The 19,916-nt window shown below is 41.0% G+C and overlaps 1 protein-coding gene across 6 annotated transcripts in view; it reads left to right on the top strand.

The window, feature by feature from the left end:
* The window catches only part of ATRX (ATRX, chromatin remodeler), a 139,042-nt gene that overhangs the window by 15,573 nt on the left and 103,553 nt on the right, over positions 1-19,916 (top strand). For all 6 annotated transcript variants that reach the window (XR_003096056.1, XM_006032696.3, XM_025214447.1 and 3 more), the window contains 3 exons: positions 7,274-7,383; positions 9,690-9,757; positions 11,259-14,881. Coding sequence is in view for 5 of the 6 variants with exons in the window: in XM_006032696.3 (XP_006032758.2) it covers positions 7,274-7,383; positions 9,690-9,757; positions 11,259-14,881 (3,801 nt within the window). In the remaining variant the exon portion in view is untranslated. The remainder of the gene's footprint in view (positions 1-7,273; positions 7,384-9,689; positions 9,758-11,258; positions 14,882-19,916) is intronic.

Here is a 19,916-nt window from a genome sequence, read left to right as displayed (position 1 = left end):
ACCAAACTCTCCCTCAGGCTCAGGTGCCCCTTGGTGGTGTGCCTGACCCACACCTCTCCTTCTCTCCCAGGGTCTTGCACCCTAAAGGGCGAAGGTGCCACCCATGGGCACACCTGGCTCCCATCTCCCTCTTATTGGGGTCTTGCACCCCAAACGGGCTCAGGTGCCAACTTCGGGCCTTGCGCCTCATTGGGCTCAGGTGTCCTACCTGGATATGGCTGGCTCTAACTCCCTTCACTGTTACTAGTGACCATCCAGATGGTGGGGGCAGGGGTTATTAAGGCAGCCCAACCTGCCTTGCACCAGGATGGTCCTCGAACCTGGCATTTGCTGGCTCTGCCGCGCCACTGGCAGGACCACTAGGCCTCCCTGTCCCAGCAGGGTGCAGTTTTAGGTCATGCCTAGGACCAGGAGCCTCCAAGCCACCCCATAGCTCCTGCCCTTACCTCCGTGTTGTCTCTGGAGCACCAGATCCACCAGGAGATGTTCCTTCCTCAGCACCAGGCAGGAACTGCTGCCTCCAGCCCTGCTGGCCTGGGGCTTAAGATGGTTGCTTATCAGGACTGGGCCACACCTGCCTGCTAGCCCAGTTCTTAAAGTGGCAGAGCACCATGAGTGTTCTGACAGCCACCTTCCTTAAAATGGTTCCTGGGAAGGGCTTTCCCAGCTGCTCAGCTGGCAAGCTCCCACAGAGCTTGCAATGTCCCTGAGTAGCAAGCACCCTGCTGGTGCTCTGCCACAATCTCTGTATGTGGTATTAGTGCAAACCGCATTAAAACACTATGTCCAGCTCTTGAAATAGTGGAGAGATTTAGAGAGGAGCCATGATGTTGATGATGATAATCAGAAAATAATGCATTTTGGTGAAAATCTTAGGGCTCAGTCTGTTTAGGCTATCACAGTGGATTAGGTAGAATACAAGGTAGAGGTGCACCTTTACAGAATTTCATAAGCAGCAGCTCCCTTCAGAACATAGCATCTGATCAGGTAAGCTGTTGCTTATGGAAAGTTTATGCATGTCTAATTTAGTTAGTCTTAAAAGTGCATCACTACCCCTTTTTTTGCCTGACTTTCAAACTGACACGGCTAACTAATAGGGCCCTGTGAAATTTCGCTGGCTGTTTCAATTCAACACTGTTTTGACTCATTTTGAGCTCGAAACAGCAAAATTGAATCGAAACAAAGGGCTTCAAAACAGCCTTGAAACAAAACGAGGCTAGTCAAAATGTTTCGAGTTTCAAAGCCAGCAGCAAGGTGATGGGAGACAGGTGAGAACCAGGGCTGCGCTCCTAGCAGGAGCTGGGAGCACAGCCCTGGCTCTCCCCATCTCCCACCGCCAGGCTGCAGGAAGCTGATCACAGTGCAGCCAGCTGGGCTGACTTCCCATCCCCAGCCCAATGTAGCTCTGGGGAGGGGAACTGAGCAGTTGGGCTCAGTTCCCTTTCCCAGTCCCAAGTGGTAGCACTGGTTTCCCTCCTTCATCTGGCAGGCAGATCGGGGCCCGTTGCCCCAATCTGCCTGCCAAATGGTAGAGGTTGTTTCAAGTTTCCCCATTATAGCTAATGAGCGAAGCATCAAAACAGCCTCACTGTTTTGATGAAGCAGAACGGAACAGCTGTTTCAAATTGAAATGAAATTCAAAGCAAAACATTGTTCTGTGGAACCCTCGAAACTCATGTTGGAACAGGACAGTGCCATTTTGTACAGCCCTACTAACTAACTCTTTGCATAAAGGATTAAAGATGAGTTGATCACAATCTCTGTATATCAGTAGAGAAATTTCATAAGAGGGCTTTTCAGTTCTCAGGCAGAGACTCGTCAAATCTTGTTGGAACAGGTGTTTTTAACAGGAGGTGTGAATTTTCCATAACTGGAAATGTTTAAAATGGGATTATATATTTCTTGAGATAATAAGATCTAGTTTAACCAGGAATTCATTTGGGAAATTCCTATGGGTCTACATGAGGGGCGGGCAAAATTTGGCCTGTGCGTTGCATCCAGCCCACCAGGCCATTCTATCCAGCCTGCGAGGCCCCTAAAAAATTTAGAAAATGTTCATGTTTATCTGTGTCTGGCTGCCTGACAAAGATGAAAGGAGGCAGGGGCAGTAGGATGCAGTCGCTCAGCCCTGCCCCACCCCTAGCCATTTCCCTGTTTCCCTGACCCCGCCCTGCTCCAGCACCATGTGGCTCCCAGCTGCATTGCCAGACCATGGAGCACGGGGCCTGAACCGGTACCTGGGGTGTGTGGGGACGGGGCGGAGGGGGAGGAAGTGTGTGGGTGGGTGGTGGGGAGAGAGGGAAGAGGGGTGTGTGCATTTGTAGACCGAGTTCCACATTTTCCCCCCCCACACACACTCCCACACCCCCCACACCTACCCACCCTCCACAGACACCCCCGCACTCCGCACACCTCATATACCCCCCCCCATAATATACAAGAGTAAGACTTTATTTTAAGCTATTATATACAATCATGTCTATGTGCACTACACAAACGTATGTAAATCAGGACAGAAATATTTTTTGAAATCAAATGATGTTTTAGATGTTCACTTATTTTAAAATATAATTTGCTATTTTTCTGATTCTGAGATGGCCAAACCCCTTCCTGAAAGGAGTACTTCCGTGGCCAAGGGGATGGACTTTTGTTGGCAAAGGCCAGGGGTTAGAGGGTGGGAATTCCAGTCACAAGATGGTGACCAGGGGACAGGGCACTTGTCAAGGTGGGGGGGGCTACACATGCAGCCCTTGACAGCTTGCCAAAACTTGGTAAGTGGCCCTCCAGCCGAAATAATTGCCTGTCCCTGGTTTATGTTAAGCAGTAGCTCAGACTTGGATAGATTCATAGAAGTTAGGGTCAGAAGGGACCTCAATAGATCATCGAGTCTGACCCCCTGCATAGGCAGGGAAGAGTGCTGGGTCTAGATGACCCCAGCTAGATGCATATCCAGATAATCCTAGTGGTATATTTTAAGTTTATAATTCAAGAGACTTTCTATGGTTTGGCCCATTTTTTCCCCTGCTCCAGACATCAATAGAATATTTTTGATCCAGCAGAGAGAACCAAATGAAATTTTTTTGTTCCAAGGCAGACAAATACCAAGATCTAAGTTTGCATGCCTGACTTCTGTGATATGGGGGAAAGGATTATTTCTTCACCTATTTCCTTCATAAACTATTCCTTAATCTATTGATAATTGGTTGCAGTTTTTCATTTCTTCAGCCTGGGTCAGCAAAGCTTTCAAATCTGTTATCTCTTCCTCTCCCTTTCTTAAAAGGAGAACAAGAAGTTATTTTTTCCCATCTAGTGTTTTTAGTATTGCATCTTGGTCTCATAGTACATGCTGGTTGAACCACTTAATTTCTCTCTGAAGGGGTTTTGTGCTATAATTGAGAGAACCTTTCTGAACGAAAGTACCTCCTTTAAATTGGAAACATATTTGCAGATAATTTAGCCAAGTTAAACTGAAGTTTTGTTTCATTTCTCAATTTTTTTCCCCCCCCAAGTAGCGATTAATTGATATTTCAAATTTATAAGCTGCTTCTGCCTCTCTAGATTTTTAGAACGTCTTTTAAAAATTATTTGCTTTTTATGACTGTTATGGCATGCCTGGACTAAAGTTTGTAGTCCTAATTTTAATTCAGGAAGGACTAAGTATAGGTTAATTTAAGTTTTGTCCTGTACCAAAGGCACTTGCAGAATGTCCGGATCGCTTTTGCAAGGGTGTATTTCTTAGCTAATTGCCAGTTAACTTAAGCTACAAGATGTTCTCCAAAATGGTTGAAGGCTTTAAAAAATATGCATGAAGGATGTGCAGATATTTATAGCTTACACAGACTTACTAAACAATATTATCCGGGTGGATTACAGAAAATGGGGAATGCCATCAAATAACCATTTTCTTTCACTTGTTGGAATTTATGATCAAGACAACTATTTTTTTTGAAGAAGAAAATGCCACAGCTGCCCTACAAAACTACCCTTCTCAGAATGCTCTGCACTCCGTGACATGCATTGCCTGCAGCCTCAATGTGTCGTAGAGGCAGGCACCCTGAAGCAGAAGAAAGCTGTTCCTTTGGGATGAGCCGCCGCGCTGCCACCCCCCCCAACCTGAGGGTTGCAAGAATATATGAAAGGGTCACAAACAAACTTAAAAATGGATCAACAAACTTTAAAAATGGATTATTCTTTAAAGGAGAAAAACATAGGAAACCATGACTTTTCTCTTGCAGGCTGTTAGAGTTTCAGCCTGCAAGGAACTGTTTGAGGTCCCCCATGCCCCACATATACCTCAACCTGCCCTATACACCCACCCCCTGTCCCCCACACTGGGGGCTAAAGGTGGGGGGCAGTGGGTCGGGAGTGAGGGGCACGGTCAGGACTGGCCACTGATGTTTACAAATCGGTCTTGGTACAAAAAGGTTGAGAACCACTGCTTTAGATGGCACTCAGGGCATGTTCCCCACTTGCCCACCCCGTGTTACACTACTGTTTACAGGCGGTGAGCAATAGAGTTTGAATGCAGGAAATATGTGGCCTCTTACAGTATTATATTCTAGGATGCTCAGATCCATGTAATCCATTGAATGAGCCATTGCATAGGAGTCCTACATTATGGTTCTGTGGGGGAATACTTTTGGAGATGTCAGTTTATTAGACATTGGCCTCCTCTGTCAGAGAGATTCATTTGGTCATTGCATGATCTATTTTGGTGGCCCAAACTCAGCAGGTTAAAAAGAATAAATATGTCTTAAAAATCCTAACAAAAGTAGAGAGCTTTGTTGTTTTACAGCAGCCTTAGGCTTTTTTCTTATGTCTTCTCCATACTTTACTGGCTCCCCTCGCAGGCCCCTCCCTTTCTATTTGGATTCTAGAAGTTACTCATTTCTTCACTTGAAATGAATTCAGATTACATATTGTGAAGACTGTTTCAGTTAACAAAAGGTATGATACTGATAAACTGATGTAACATAAATCTGATAGTTAAAACAGTAGATTTGTACATGTTGATTGCATCATTATGTTGTCTTTCCTTGTACTTGTCACACTTTTTCATGTTACAGCTGATAGCCTAATGATCACCCCATATTAACAAACTCACTGTTGAAAAGACCAAGTCCAAGTTTGGTATTCTGTAACTTTTTACATAGTAACATATAGTACCTTGCAGGTACGATACCATGGGACTTGCATGTGAAATGCCTGCTCAGTTAAACTGCATGCAACATGGATACTTCTGGATAGGATGACTGAGTTTTCTTAGTTTTGGTATTTAATTGGCTTTTGGATATTTTAGAATAGGAATGTAATTGGCTATGGACAGTTACTAAACATCAACCCTCCCCACCTAAAACAAACAGTGCCCCCTCAATTGTATTTTTCTCTACATATGAAGGCTGCCAAGGTGGTAGCTCTGGAAATTGGAACCCTCTGACAATGGAACACGTGTGGGGACAGCAGTATGGATTTTCTTGCACTGAGCCATGTTTTGGCGGAACTATTTCTAGAAGTCTGAAGGAAGATCACGTTTCTTAATTTTGAAATTTAAAAATCTATATTCCTAGATCTAATCTAGATTCCTAGATTTAATCTATTGAATAAGGAAATGGTGTAAAAAAGCATAAGAGGACATGAAGCTTTTTGGTAACAAGACATGAATTCTGGAATTTTGCTGCCTCAGATTTGTTTCAGTTTAAGACCTGAACTGGAAGGAAAAGTTGTTGTAAGATTCCACCTTTACAGGAATCTGCTGACAGCTAGCAGTTCCTTCTGTTTCCAAACTTTCTAAGAACCTGTTGAGCTGCCACAGATTGGATAAATCTTTCAAAGATGTGAGGAATTACAAAAATAGCACAATTGGCATGGGAACAGTCAGGATTTTCCTTTGTACTTTTTATAGATACAATCCCAAGCAGTTTGCAAAGTGGAAAAAATCAGCCAAATGTTCTTATTTCTGTTCCTGGGAAGCTGAGTTGTCAGTGAAGATTTTTTGACACATTGTCAAAATCCAGTTGATTTGCAATCCATGTATAACCTGCAGTTTTACAGATAAAATCCATATAGCTTATGCCTCTACTAATTGAAAGTCAGAAGTTGAACAAGTCATAGGGATGGCTTGTTTTTGACCCTAGGACTCGCTACAAGCATAGATTTGATTTCATAAAACTTTATTTTGTGGCAAAACTGTTTCTCCACAGGCAGAGATGGAAAGGCTAAGTGTATATAGCAGTGGCCAGAAAACTGACTTGCTGAACCACTGTTCCTTGATCCTCTGTCTGCTCCTCTGTTTAATTCCTAACTAAAGTGGTGGTTTCATAGTTTCGTAGTTGGTAGGGTCGGAAGGGACCTGAGCAGATCATCAAGTCCAACCCCTTGCCATGGCAGGAAAAAGTACTGGGGTCAAACTGGTTGAGGGACTGCTTCTGCTAAATGGTATTTCTCAAGTGACTTCCTTTTTCTTGGCAACATCATTATTCATCATAAGACTTCTTAAATTGAATAATTAGTGTTGTAAGATTATGCTGCAGATTGCAATTCCACCTTCCCTCCTGCCCTAACCCCAGCAACAAGACTGCCATACCAGATGGAAGATGAGAGCAGCCAACAGGATGGTCAAAATGTGTACTTTTATCAAAACTTCTAATTCCAAATAAGATAACATTTAGTAATGGTAAGAAGTGACTATTAGCTTATCAGGATGCTGTGTGGAAAAGCATGACCTGTTACTCAGGGGAGAGGGGGAACAAAACATATTTTCAGTGATACATTTTTTAGGGTTTGAAACCAGTGTGCATTTTATTTATAATGTATATATTTGTTTCCTTTGTCTCATTCAGAAATTCAAGAATGTAGTAAAGAAATGACTTAATTAAAATATTTATTTAAAAATGAAGTAGTATTTTTATAAAAATGATAAAACACAAGGAAAGTTGGTGTATGGTTCAGGGTCATGATGAAAATTATTTGTAACAAGACTTTAGTAAATTGAGGTATGTGTTCATGAAATAACCAGTTAATACAAGTATGCAAATTAATAAAGGAGGGAAAAATGTTCCTATCCCAGAGGGAGAAAATAAATTGCCCCACAATTACAATTAAAGAGGTGAATGGTTATAGATAGCTTTTGCTAAAGCCAGGTGGCAAAGCAGTGAAATGGGCTTTGTGGTATATGGGTAATTTGAACCAGAAATGTTTTAAGAAAATCCAATATGTAATTATACCTTTCTTTAAAAAATGAAAACTAATGTGTGGTTTATAATCCTCTTTATAGAGGAAGGACTGCATGGAATTGTAAGCTGTACAGCTTGTGGGCAACAGGTGAACCATTTTCAAAAGGATTCAATCTATAGACACCCTACACTGAAAGTTCTTATTTGTAAGGTATGTGATGAGCCAGGCTTATTTTCCTACTTCATGTCTCTTTCTTGTTTTTGTTTTGTTGGTTTTTTTTCTTCAATAAAAATGTGTCATTGTGTTTAATCTTGGTGTGGATAGTTTTCATTTATCACAGTTATGATGATATACAAACAAGGAAACTGATAGAGAAATGAAAAGAAAATAACATGAAAATACACTGCATTCAGTTTATTGTGGCTTCTTTTGAATTTATTTTTAGAATTTATTCTTACAAAATTACTGTTCCTTGCTGTTTATGGTTCTTCATGTTCATACTGTGGTACCGTATTGCAAGTTCAGATGGAGTTTTGTATCTTAAAAGTTTCTATACAAAAGGCTCAGCACCAGAGAAGGGATGGAAAGTTGGCTTTAAAGCCTTATTTTTGGTCACTTGGATGTGATTGCTGAAATGCTTTCACTGGTAAAAGTCAGAACTATCCTGTGAGCTGTTATAAGGTACAGAATCTTTTCCAGTGGCTGCTTGGGGGCAGTATTTCAGCCCAGAACTCTCACAGCATTGAGCGGGATAGGACACCACCTGCACCATCCATTCCAGCACACCTGTACATCAAGTCTTTGAAAGAGACTGTGTAAGGTGGATCTTGTTGGAAAATTTTTCCAACAGACTACCTGAAGGTGACCACTTTAAGTTTTCAGAATGGTCTTCAGGATCTCTAGGCCACAAATGTTGCCTTGGTATTTTAGTTGGTCTAATAACATGCTAAAAGATTGAATGCTTCATTAGATCATATAGTCCAGTATTGTGGCATAGACAGTGGCCTGTTTTTGTTAACCTCTTACCTTCAGTTATACTTTGTAACATTTACTTTCCTTGACTATTGTATCCTATTTTGTTTACTTTTTATCAGTTTAAGTTTCCCTTTTTTCATGTGGGAAAGGGGGAACAGTCATTTCTGTTCAACATTATTTTATAGGCCCACATTATTTCCATTTTTTTATCCCCTAAGTGAAACAGGCCTAGACTTTTTTATTTTATTTTATTTTTTCATGGTAAGTTTACTTACTATTCTTGTTGAGCATCTTTCAGTCATTTGTGTTCTTGCTATACCTTATTTGAGATTGGCTGACCAGGTAGTATATGCTTTATTTTGAATGAGAGTACATAATTATTTTACAACGCGCATGCATGCACATATACACATACGCGCGCGCACACTGCTGATGCCCTTCAGAATTCTAGAGTGAGTGGGCAGAAGAATACAGCAGGGTATCGTCTACAGTTTTTATTTAAGCTGTGTTCAGGCAAAACTTTGATTTGACACTTGGTGCTTTGGTTGAGTTAGGACTGGATAAGGACATCAGACTTTGCCCTTATAAATTCATGGACTTCAGTCATTAGTAGCATTTGAGTGGTACAGTCTTATTTGTTACTCCTCGTTTTCCTCTGGCCAGAGATGACCCGAGCAGGGTGTGGGGCCCAGGGTAAATCAGCCTGCATGGGGCCCTGCCCCCACCCTGATTCCAAGCCCCCTGAATGCGAAGGGGTGGGGGCTGAGGGTAGCAAGCGGCCAGATGCAAAGCCAGTGGTGGCAGCACAGAGCCGCCATGGCCACTCCATCTGGCTTCGTGGGGCCGCCCAAATTGTGGGGCCTGGGGCAGTCGCCCTGATTCTCACCCCCTAGGGACGGCCCTGCCTCTGGCAAAGTGTAGTTGCTACACATGACCAAGTAAGTGATCCATGTATTACAGTTTTTAGAGTTCATTTACCGGTAAGTTACTTTTAAGCAGCCTTTGGTGCACACAAAGTTTAGAGAGAGACTTTAATTGCTAACATAAAGAAGAACATTAAGTTGAAAGGAGAATCTCAGTAGGAATTTGTGTCAGTGAAAGTGTGTGGGTGGGGGTTTTTTTGGTTTATTTGCTTCTTACTTTGGTATTGTTTTTTTTTTTTTTTTTTTTTTTTTTTTTTTTTTTTTTTTTTTTTTCTTCTGTAACTTGGAAAGAATTTTTCTGGATAATGAAGAACAAGTATATTTGTATGTTTTGGAAGGTCTGTGGCCCTCCAAAGAAGGTACACATACTTAGTTTTCAAATGCATGTTCTGCCATTTATATCCAAAAAGTCACAATCTAGATGTTGCTGTACCTTTTGGAGATGATGAAGATTGCAGTTTTGTAAAGTTAGCCAGAACTTGAAGAAAGAACACCTTGCACAGATTTCTTGTGTTCCTTTTTATGTGTCTGATTTTAATACACCAGAGTAAATATATAGCGTTGTTAAATTCCATCTGTCAATTTTAATGGAAATTTCCTTGTTCTATTTCCTTAAAGACTTGCTACAAATATTATATGAGTGATGATATTAGTCGTGATTCAGATGGAATGGATGAACAATGTAGGTAAGTACATTAACACCATGAACATAACGTAAACCATTAACATTACATAAACATTCACGTGTTTAAGCAATAATGAATAATTTATGAGTAGTTGTGAAAAGTTAAAGACCAGCATTAGAGTGTTTAATCCTTCACTTATAACCAAGAAATGCCTAACCCAAGACTGTCCAACTGGTGGCTCACGAGCCACATCTGGTTCTACCCAGCCACCACTCACCCCATTACTCTGTGGCAGGGCAGACCAGCATGATACAGCCTGCAGTGCTGGGGGAACCCATAGGGTTTGGCACAGTGCAGCCGAAGAGCCCGTTTCCAGGGAGCTAAAGGTGGGGCTGCGACATGCACACCTGTGCACATGATGCAGCGGGGGAAGAAGTGGAAGGAGAGGGTTAACATACCTGGTGCAGCAGAATGGAGGGAGCACCCATGTTCCTAGTCCAGGGCAAGGGTGGAGGGAAGGGAATGTGCCCTGTACAGTGTGGAGTGTCTGCCTGGTATAGGGAGGACTGGGGAGCACGCAGGGCTTGCACTGGTGTGGACCCTGCTGGTGTGATCTATGAAGCGTGCAGCTCATAGTTGCAAAGGAGTTGGATAACCCATGATTACCATCCATATCTTGTTTTTAACACTAACTTAGCAAACAAAATGCAAGGAAATGCATCATTTCAGATGATGAACTAAAGGTGAATGTCATGTGACTAAAATGTCTGTCAGTTTGAAGATATTCAGTTAAGTTTTTCCCACTAGCTTTAAATCTATTCTCTCATTTCCTGTCCTGAAAGTAGTTTTCATTATGGTACATAGGGGCTCACTATCCCTGAGAGAAGTTCTTGGTTTCTGTGGCTGGAAGCCTACAGTGCTCGTTCCACCTTTGATTCATCCACAATGCTGCTTTTTTTTTCCCCCCACTGCTTGACTCTAGGCTGGCTGAACTTCCTGGGTTTCATTCACTTTTTTCAGTCTTTACCATAGACATCATACACTAGATGCACTTAAAAGCCACCCCCCACAAAAACCTGTTTTCAGCATGCATTTAAATGTATACAGTACACGTACCGTATCAGGTACTGTAGCCCTGTATCTGATATAGGTCAGAAAGGCCTATCCTTTTGTTCTCAGGAACAACAGGATGGCTTGAATATTTTTCACATGACAAATTTTGTTTCCTACTTATATGGAGATTAGGTCAGAGTATTTAGAGTATAGCTGAGATGGATGTTAAAAGCTCTATTTAAATATTCCTGGCTTTTCTCATTTTCTGAGCATTTTAAACTGCAACATTTTAATCTACTGCCTTTCAGGTTTTAATTCTGGCGCTTCAGTATTTTAAAAAAAAACGTCTAGATATCTGCTTGCCATATTAAATTTCTAAACAAAACTTCTTGATTTTTATTAGTGTCCATTTTTTAATATTGAAACAGTGGGAGACTATACTTATGTATAACAATCTATAAAATTTGTTTTTAGGTAGCATTTTAATATTTTCCTAATCTTATTTCAGATGGTGTGCTGAAGGTGGGAACTTAATTTGCTGTGACTTTTGCCATAATGCCTTCTGCAAAAAGTGCATTCTGCGCAACCTTGGTCGAAAAGAGCTGTCAACTATAATGGATGAAAATAATCAATGGCACTGCTACATTTGCCAGCCAGAACCTTTGTTGGACTTGGTCACTGCATGTGACAGTGTCTTTGAAAATTTAGAACAGTTATTACAACAAAACAAAAAAAAGATAAAAGTTGAGAGTGAAAAAAGTAAAATATATGACCATGCAATCAAATTTTCTCCAAAGAGAAATAGTTCAAATTGTAATGGAGAAGAAAAAAAAATAGATGATTCATATTCTGGTTCGTTAACCTATTCCTACAAAGCACTTATGGTGCCGAAGGACTTGCTTAAAAAGGCTAAAAAACTGGTTGAGACTACAACAAATATGAATGCTAGTTTTGTAAATTTTTTGAAAAAGGCAACAGAAAATTCAGAAATAAATCCCACTGTACAGGTTCGCCAACTAAAAGCTTTTAAATCTGTGTTGAGTGACATCAAAAAAGCTCATCAGGTATTAGAAGAAGGTCTGAATTTGGAGATTCAAGCTTTGGATGCTAAAATCAAAGAAAAAAATACCAAAGAGAAAAAAAATGAAACTAGACCAGAAAAAATGGAAATGAAAAAAAAGGAAGTAAAGGAACATGCAGACTTAAAAGAGAAGGACATTGTAAAGCCTGAGGAAAAAATTGAGTCAGCACAGTCTGACAATGAGCCCATGGATCAAAGTGTTCCAGCAACAGAACAAACAGAAAACAAGAATGCTAGCAGCGAAGATAAAAGGTCTGATACAAATGCAGAACCTCAATATGAGCCTAATAGTACGGAGGCTTTAGACATGGATATTGTGTCTGTTCCTACTTCAGTCCCTGAAGATATTTTTGAGACTCTAGAATCTGCTATGGAAATTCAAACTGCATCTGAAGAACAGGGCAGTAGAAGTGCAGCAGCAGAGCAGGAGACACTAAATGCAAATATAAAATCTAATACTCCTCTGAAAGACACTAAAGGAGGTCCAAAGTTAAAAGCATCAGCTAAAGTAACAAAAGAATTGTTTGTAAAATTGACTCCTGTTTCCCTTTCTGATTCCCCAGTAAAAACTGAAGATCAAGAGGGTAGTCTGGAAAAGGAAGCTAAGAATGTTGATGCAATATCTAAAGCAGAAAACTGTGATTCTGGAAAAGAAAACCATGATGCTGGCAATGAATGCTTGCCACAAAATGATGCTGTTTTATTGATAGAAGAATCTGATCTCAGGAGGTCCCCACGTGTAAAGACCACTCCTCTGAGGCGTCAAACAGATGTTAATCCCTTAACGTCTAATTCAGAAGAGGACAGCAATGATACTGGCAATGAAAAGCGTAAGCAAAAGTCATCATCCCAATCAAAGAGAAAGCAAGATAAAAGAAATTCTTCTGACAAGACTATCGATAGCCCTAAACCTAGTAAACTTTCTAAATCCAAAAAATCAAATGTGCTGGACCAAAGTTCAGATTCTGATGAGATGCCAGCAGTCCTTAAAAAAGTAGCCATGTTAAGTCGGAGTTCTTCAGAGATTGATAGCAATACTGAAACACCCCAAAATTTTCAGAAGATTACAAATGATCTTAAGAAACAATCAAAGAAAGATGAAAGTGGAAAACGAAAAAGAAGAAGTTCCAGTTCTGGTTCAGATTTAGATTCCAAAAGAGGCAAATCAACTAAAGACTCTACTTCTGCAAAAAAGAAACGACAGAACTATTCAGATTCTTCAAATTATGATTCTGAGTTAGAAAGAGAAATAAAAAGTTTGAGTAAAATTGAATCTGCAAAAAAAGCCAAGAAGAAATACTCCAGGAAAGAAGACAGTTATGATTCCTCTGAAGAAGAGCAGAGTAAGAAAGGAACTTCTAGTAAGAAAAAGAAGAAAATAAATGTGAAGAAACAGCAAGATGAATCTTCTAATGATGAATCTGAGAATTCATCCCCAGAGAAAGAGGAGGCTAGTAATTTTTCTGAAGATAAAAAAAGTAAGGGGACAGCCATTAAGGAAAAGAAAAATAGAGATTTAAAACAGGGAACTTCAACAGAGAAGCAGGATGATTCCTCTGAAGAAGAACAGAGTAAGAAAGGAACTTCTAGTAAGAAAAAGAAGAAAATAAGTGTGAAGAAACAGCGAGATGAATCTTCTAATGATGAATCTGAGAATTCATCCCCAGAGAAAGAAGAGGCTAGTAGTTTTTCTGAAGATAAAAAAAGTAAGGGGACAGCCATTAAGGAAAAGAAAAATAGAGATTTAAAACAGGGAACTTCAACAGAGAAGCAGGATGATTCCTCTGAAGAAGAACAGAGTAAGAAAGGAACTTCCAGTAAGAAAAAGAAGAAAATAAATGTGAAGAAACAGCGAGATGAATCTTCTAATGATGAATCTGAGAATTCATCCCCAGAGAAAGAGGAGGCTAGTAATTTTTCTGAAGATAAAAAAAGTAAGGGGACAGCCATTAAGGAAAAGAAAAATAGAGATTTAAAACAGGGAACTTCAACAGAGAAGCAGGATGATTCCTCTGAAGAGGAGCAGAGTAAGAAAGGAACTTCTAGTAAGAAAAAGAAGAAAATAAGTGTGAAGAAACAGCGAGATGAATCTTCTAATGATGAATCTGAGAATTCATCCCCAGAGAAAGAGGACACTAATAACTTTTCTGAAGATAAAAAAAGTAAGAGAACAGCCATTAAGGAAAAGAAAAATAGAGATTTAAACCAGGGAACTTCAACAGAGAAGCAGGATGAGTTGTTGGATCTTGAGAAGTCAAACCTGGAGAAAACAAAAAGCTGCCCTTCTGAAGGTAAAAATAGAACACAAGCTAAAGAAAAGAAAAACAGAGAGCTGAAGAAGAAAAAGGCGCAAGATGATTCTTCATCAGATGGTGCTGAGAAGGCTGTAAAAAAAGAGCAGAATTGTGATTCTTCAGAGGACAAATTCAAGAATGAAAAAGCAACAGAAAGTGAAGAGAAGAAAAGTGAAAACTTAAAGAAGAAAAGACACAAAAAAGAACAAAATGACTCTTCTTCTGATGCTGAGAAGTCATCTCCAGAGAAAGATGGCTACAATTCCTCTGAAAACAATAAAAGTAAAAATGAAAAGGTGGTTAAGAAAAGAAGAAATCTACGAGAGAGAATAACTAAGAGAGCGCAGATTGATTCATCTTCAGATGCTGAGCAGTCCCGGAAGAAAAGAGAGAGTTCTTCTGATGATGATAAACGAAATAAACGTGTAGAAGCTAAAGAAAAGAAAAAGATAAGCCACAAAAAGAAAGCATCTAAGAAAGAGCATAATGACTCTTTGTCCTCTTCTGATGAAGAATCTTATGAAGATGATAAAAAAAAAAGTAAAAGAGGATCCACTAAGGAAAGCAAAAAGGGTAACTTAAAAGAAAAAAAGAGAATTTCTAAAAAGCAGAAGGATCTTACATCGTCTTCATCAGATGAGGAAGAGAGTGATGACCAGAAGTCAACAGGGGATGGGAGCAGTGATGAGCAGAAGATTGTGCCAGTGACAGAAGATTTAATGATGTCCTTCAACACAGGATTTTGTCAGTCCTCAGGTGTGCAAATGATTTAAGTCTTACCTTTTGATTATCGTGTTGATAGAGGAAAATAGCACGATTGGGATCAGGGCTGCCCCTCTGGATGGTGGGGGATCACAGATCAGATGTCCAGGCCACACACCACGTGGGCTGCACACCACACAGGTGGCCCTCCTGGGGTTCCCTCTTGCTGCACAGCAGCTCTCTCCCTACCATGTGCAGCCCAGGAAGCCCGGTTGCATACAGAGTGCAGGCAGCACAGACCCATTCTTGACTGCCCTGCCGCCAGGAGCAGGGCAGGAACCAGATGTTGCAAGAGAGTGGGACCACAGAGCCCATGGCCACCATAGAAGCAGAAGCAATGGGAAGAGCAGTAGTCAAGAGAGAGCCTGTGGGCTATTAAACAGCCCTTATTTGGATGATTTATATTGATTTAATCGGTGCAAATGCTTTTAAGTGAAGGTATCCAGAAGCATATGTAACTACCTGTTCTAAAACTTGAGGCATAATTTAAACCCTACTTTTTTCTAATATCAAATGTTCATAAATTCTGTAATGTCACTTGTTATCGTTTGGCTAGTGTTGGCCTAGACAGTCACTTTAGCTTAATTTACAACTGTGGTATTTCCAGAAAGGCCCTCAAAGCTGGAGCCACAGCATGTAACACCAAATGTGTTCTTGCTTTTCTTATCCTTGTTGTCATTTGTTTTTTTTGTCTAAGTAGTGAATATTTAGTAGAAATCAGGACCCCTATTAGATCCCTTGCTGCTAGTCATGTAATGGAGCTGAATATCAAGCCCTGTAGCTTGGGTTACAGTAAGGTTCTTTGGGTAAATCCGATATCTTTTATTAGACCAACTCAGACAGTCAGAAAAAATCTTCTTAGCAAGCTTTTGGGCACAAATGCACTTCGTCAGGCTGAGGAAGCGTTTGCAGATAGCCTGTGCTCTTCCTGGGTGAAGTGGTAAAGCATCCAGAGGCCAGTATCAATGCAAGAAACCTAGTCAGTTAAAATGTAAATTGAGATGGTCAGTAGGTGAGAGACAGGTTGCGGGGAAGGGGGAATGAAAGTAGCAGTAGTTAAAGGATGAGACAGGAGGGTGGGAGGGAAGGGGGGTCAGATGTTAGGCAGGTTATAGTGTCATAAATCCAATGTCTATATTTAGTCCATGATTTTTTTTTTAATCTAGTAGATTGATGAAGTTAAGTTCATGGGCTCATCTGTGGAAGGTATTTTATAAATTCCCTTTGGGAACTAGAACTGAGAGTGGAAATGTTGTCCCAGGTACCTGTGGGGCCACATTTCTCACAAGAAAACCACTATTTCTCCAACCTCTCAGTTTTAATCCTCAAAAGGAATTTACAAAATATCTCCCATAGACGAGCCCATGAGCTTGACTTACTTTGTATCCAGTAGTTTGGTTATCATGGACTAAATATAGACATTGGATTTATGACACATTATAACCTGCCTATTTTCTTTGGCTTTCCACAGCACTTTGTGTAGTTGGTTTCACTGCTTATGTTGATGTGACCCTTTGCCACGATTTGTGAAGTTGTAACTGAAACAAAGTTGTAGGAGATGGGACTATGTGTACGTGTGTGAGAATGTATGGGTATGTATACTTTGGAAACTCATGAGTGAGAAACATTTTTGCTTTTAGGCCTTTCTAAAAGACTCTTAAAAATATCAAAATAGGAGAAAAGGCCTTACATTTTTAAAAATGTAAAATAAAATTAAAGCAAAGTTACTTTGTCAATTTAAAAAACCTTTAATGCAGAGAACTTAACTTACAGCTGATGATGTTTCTTCTTGCATGTTGATTCAAGAGTTTCCAAGCTCTTTTCCAAGTTCTTCTTCAGACTCTTTGACCTTGGGGCAAGAGGGTGGGGTGGGGCATTGTGTCTGTTTCTCTATATGTAAAATGGAGATAATATTTAATTGTTTCACAAGGATATTGCAGCACTTCCTTCAGGAATGTTTGTTAGTTGCTTTTTAGCTTCTTGGATAGAAATTATTGTGGGAGAACAAGTTGATAGTTTTATGTTGAGCCACCATTTTCGGAGTAACTAGGTACATCTTATTCATGTATTACTTTTCAGATTAGTACATAAGTTTCAAACTCTGAAAATGTAAGAATTGAATCTCTTGTGCAAATAGAATGGGAAAAGAACTTGCCTATTTGCCTAACTAGAAGTGGCATAGTGGATGTTGATACATTCTCAAGGTTTAGCCATTTCTTTCTTTTTTTTAATCATCCTTTTGCTTGGGAGAAAGTAATCTGCTCTATAATGAAGCATCTTATAATTGGTCTGCTATGAATGAATGGGTTAAATTCATCATTCTTATAACATTCTTTTGAAGATGCCCTCTTATAAAAAGAGCTAACTTAGAGAGTTCAGAAAACAGTAAATTGTGATGTGTTCTATTTCTATAATCAGTCTGAACTTTCAGCACTAATGCTGTTATATCAGCACCAAACATCCAATAAGCACAAGCTTAAACACAAACTTTTCTATGCATGTGTTTTTGTGTTCCACCTAAAGATAAGCTTGAAGAAGATTCAGTACGGCATAGTAGCTACTCAGCATCAAACTATTATCCAGATTAAGCAGATCATAAAGTAATGAATATTTCTCCTTTTTTTAGTGTTGGTATGCATTCTGCTATAGGTGTGTATATATCCCAGATATACAAGATTGAAATCTTTCGTCTAACAGACTCTGTTGGGTTTATGCATTGGCCCAGTGTCTTCTCCTGTGTTCTAGTACAAGCATAGGAAGTGGAGTCATTCAGTTTCATCTTGCTATCTGTTGGACAGAACAGAGGCTTCTCTCCTGCTTACTAATTCTTGTACCCAACACTTTTACAGTCATCTGTCTGTTTTGTAGGGAATCCTCTTAGCAGCCAGTGTTCAAAGAATATGGAGTAGTGCTTTCAAAACATAGCAATGTTCCCCAAACTTAGTGTTCAAATTATGTTTGGCATAGAGTGATCTGATCCCACTTTAATCATGCAGGGACTGTAAAAAATTAGCAGGCATTGTGTTCTTTCTGTGGGGTGATCTTAAGTATTTGACTGAAGAGCATACACAAGTAGTTTCTGTTCAGTTCAAAGGCAAGGTCAGTGTGTGTGTATTTTATAAGCTGTTGTGGGTCCCCAAAGTGGAGCTGCAGGACGAGGCAGGACAGGGAGAGAGCCCCGGATCCCAGGAGAAGCTGTTGTGGATCCCCAAAGAGGACACACAGGAGGAGGTAGGACTGGGTGAGAGCCCCAGGCCCCAATGGAATCTGTTGTGGATCCCCAAAAAGGAGCTGCAGGAGGAGGCAGGACAGGGGGAGAGCACTGACCCACAGGGAAGCTGTCATGGATCCCCAAAAAGGAGCTGCAGGAGGAGGCAGGACAGGGTGAGAGCACTGACCCCCAGGGAAGCTGTCATGGATCCCCAAAAAGGAGCTGCAGGAGGAGGCAGGCTTAGTTACCTGTACACAAATGCCAGAAGCATGGGGAACAAGCAGGAAGAACTGACCCTCCTGCTAACCAACAAGCAATATGATCTTATAGGGATTACAGAGATCTGGTGGGACTCCACCTGTGATTGGACCACAGGTATAGATGGCTACACCCTGTATAGGAGGAATCATGTTGGGAAGAAGGGTGGAGGAGTTGCGCTCTATATGATGGAATGTTACATCTCTCTGGAAGTGGAGATTAGCAACAAAGAGTGACTTGAGACCCTCTGTGTCAAGATACAGGGAGAGTAGGGGGAAGGGGATTTGACTGTAGAGGTTTACTATAGATCTCCAAACCAAGAGGAAGAGCTTGGTCAGGAATTCTCTAGAAAGTGGTAGAGGCTGCACACTCTTGGAGCATGGTTGTCTGGATAGTTGAAGTCACCCACAACATCTCAAGGGATGAGCACACAGCAAAATCTAATTGCTCACTTGCATGGAAGAGCTTCCTTGCTTGCATGGAAGAGCTCTCTATCTGACTCGAGTCTATGGGCTGACCAGGAGTAAGGCAGTTTTAGACTTGTTTCTGGCCAAAGGGGGTGATGCCATGAGCAATCTGAGGACTGAAGGGAAATTGGGCGACAGTGACCATGAGATGATCACTTTCTCCATCCACTGTAAATCTGGGAAATCAACCGCTAGGGTAGACTTCCACAAGTGTAGTAGATTGGTTGGCAAGGCCCTGCAGCATCATGGTCCAATGAGGAAGGGAGTACAAAAAGAGTGGCTTAAAAGGGAAGTCATGGACCTGCTGAATTTTTAAAAGAGAAGCTTACAAGGGATGGAAGTCAGAAATAACCACGAAAGAGGAGTTCTCAGCTATAGCCCGCACCTGTAGGGAGCGGATTAGGAAAGCAAAGGTACAAACCAAATACAAATTGGCAACCAGAATCAAGGACAACACGAAGTCCTTCTTTAGATATGTAGGACTTTGGAGAAAAAATAAGGGAAGCATAGGGTCCCTAGTGAACGAAATAGGGCAGCTGATAACCTGGTCCGATGGGCTGAACAAAACCAGATGAGGTTCAACAGGGACAAATGTCGGGTCCTTCATCTGGGTAGGAAGAACCCTCACCATATCTATACGGTGGGTGGTTGTCCGATGGCTGGATGAATACGAGATGCCAGTGCGACGAAGTCGTCAACAGAGCAAATAGAACTCTGGCGTGCATCAGCAGATGTCACCATCAGGTCCAGAGAGGTGCTCTGCCCCCTCTATTTGGCGTTGGTGAGGCCACAGCTGGAGTACTGCATCCAGTTTTGGGCACCCCACTTCAAGAAGAATGTGGACAAGCTTGGAATGGTGCAGAGAAGGGCCATTTGCATGATCAAGGGCCTGGCAGACGGGCCCTATGAGGAGAGACTTTGGGATCTGGAACTGTTCAGCCTGAGCAAAAGAAGGCTGAGAGGTGACTTGATAGCTGCCCACAAATATGTCAAGGGAGAACACGGCAGGACCTAGGTGAACAACTTTTCAGAAAAGCCCCCCCTACCCCACAGGGGAGACACGGACTAATGGATACAAGCTAGTTGAGGAAAA

The sequence above is a fragment of the Alligator sinensis genome, unplaced genomic scaffold (assembly GCF_000455745.1).
Source record: "Alligator sinensis unplaced genomic scaffold, ASM45574v1 scaffold1196_1, whole genome shotgun sequence".
Classification (NCBI taxonomy): Eukaryota; Metazoa; Chordata; order Crocodylia; family Alligatoridae; genus Alligator; species Alligator sinensis.
Note: the sequence above shows the minus strand (reverse complement) of the source record. Positions and strands in the feature narration are given on the sequence as shown.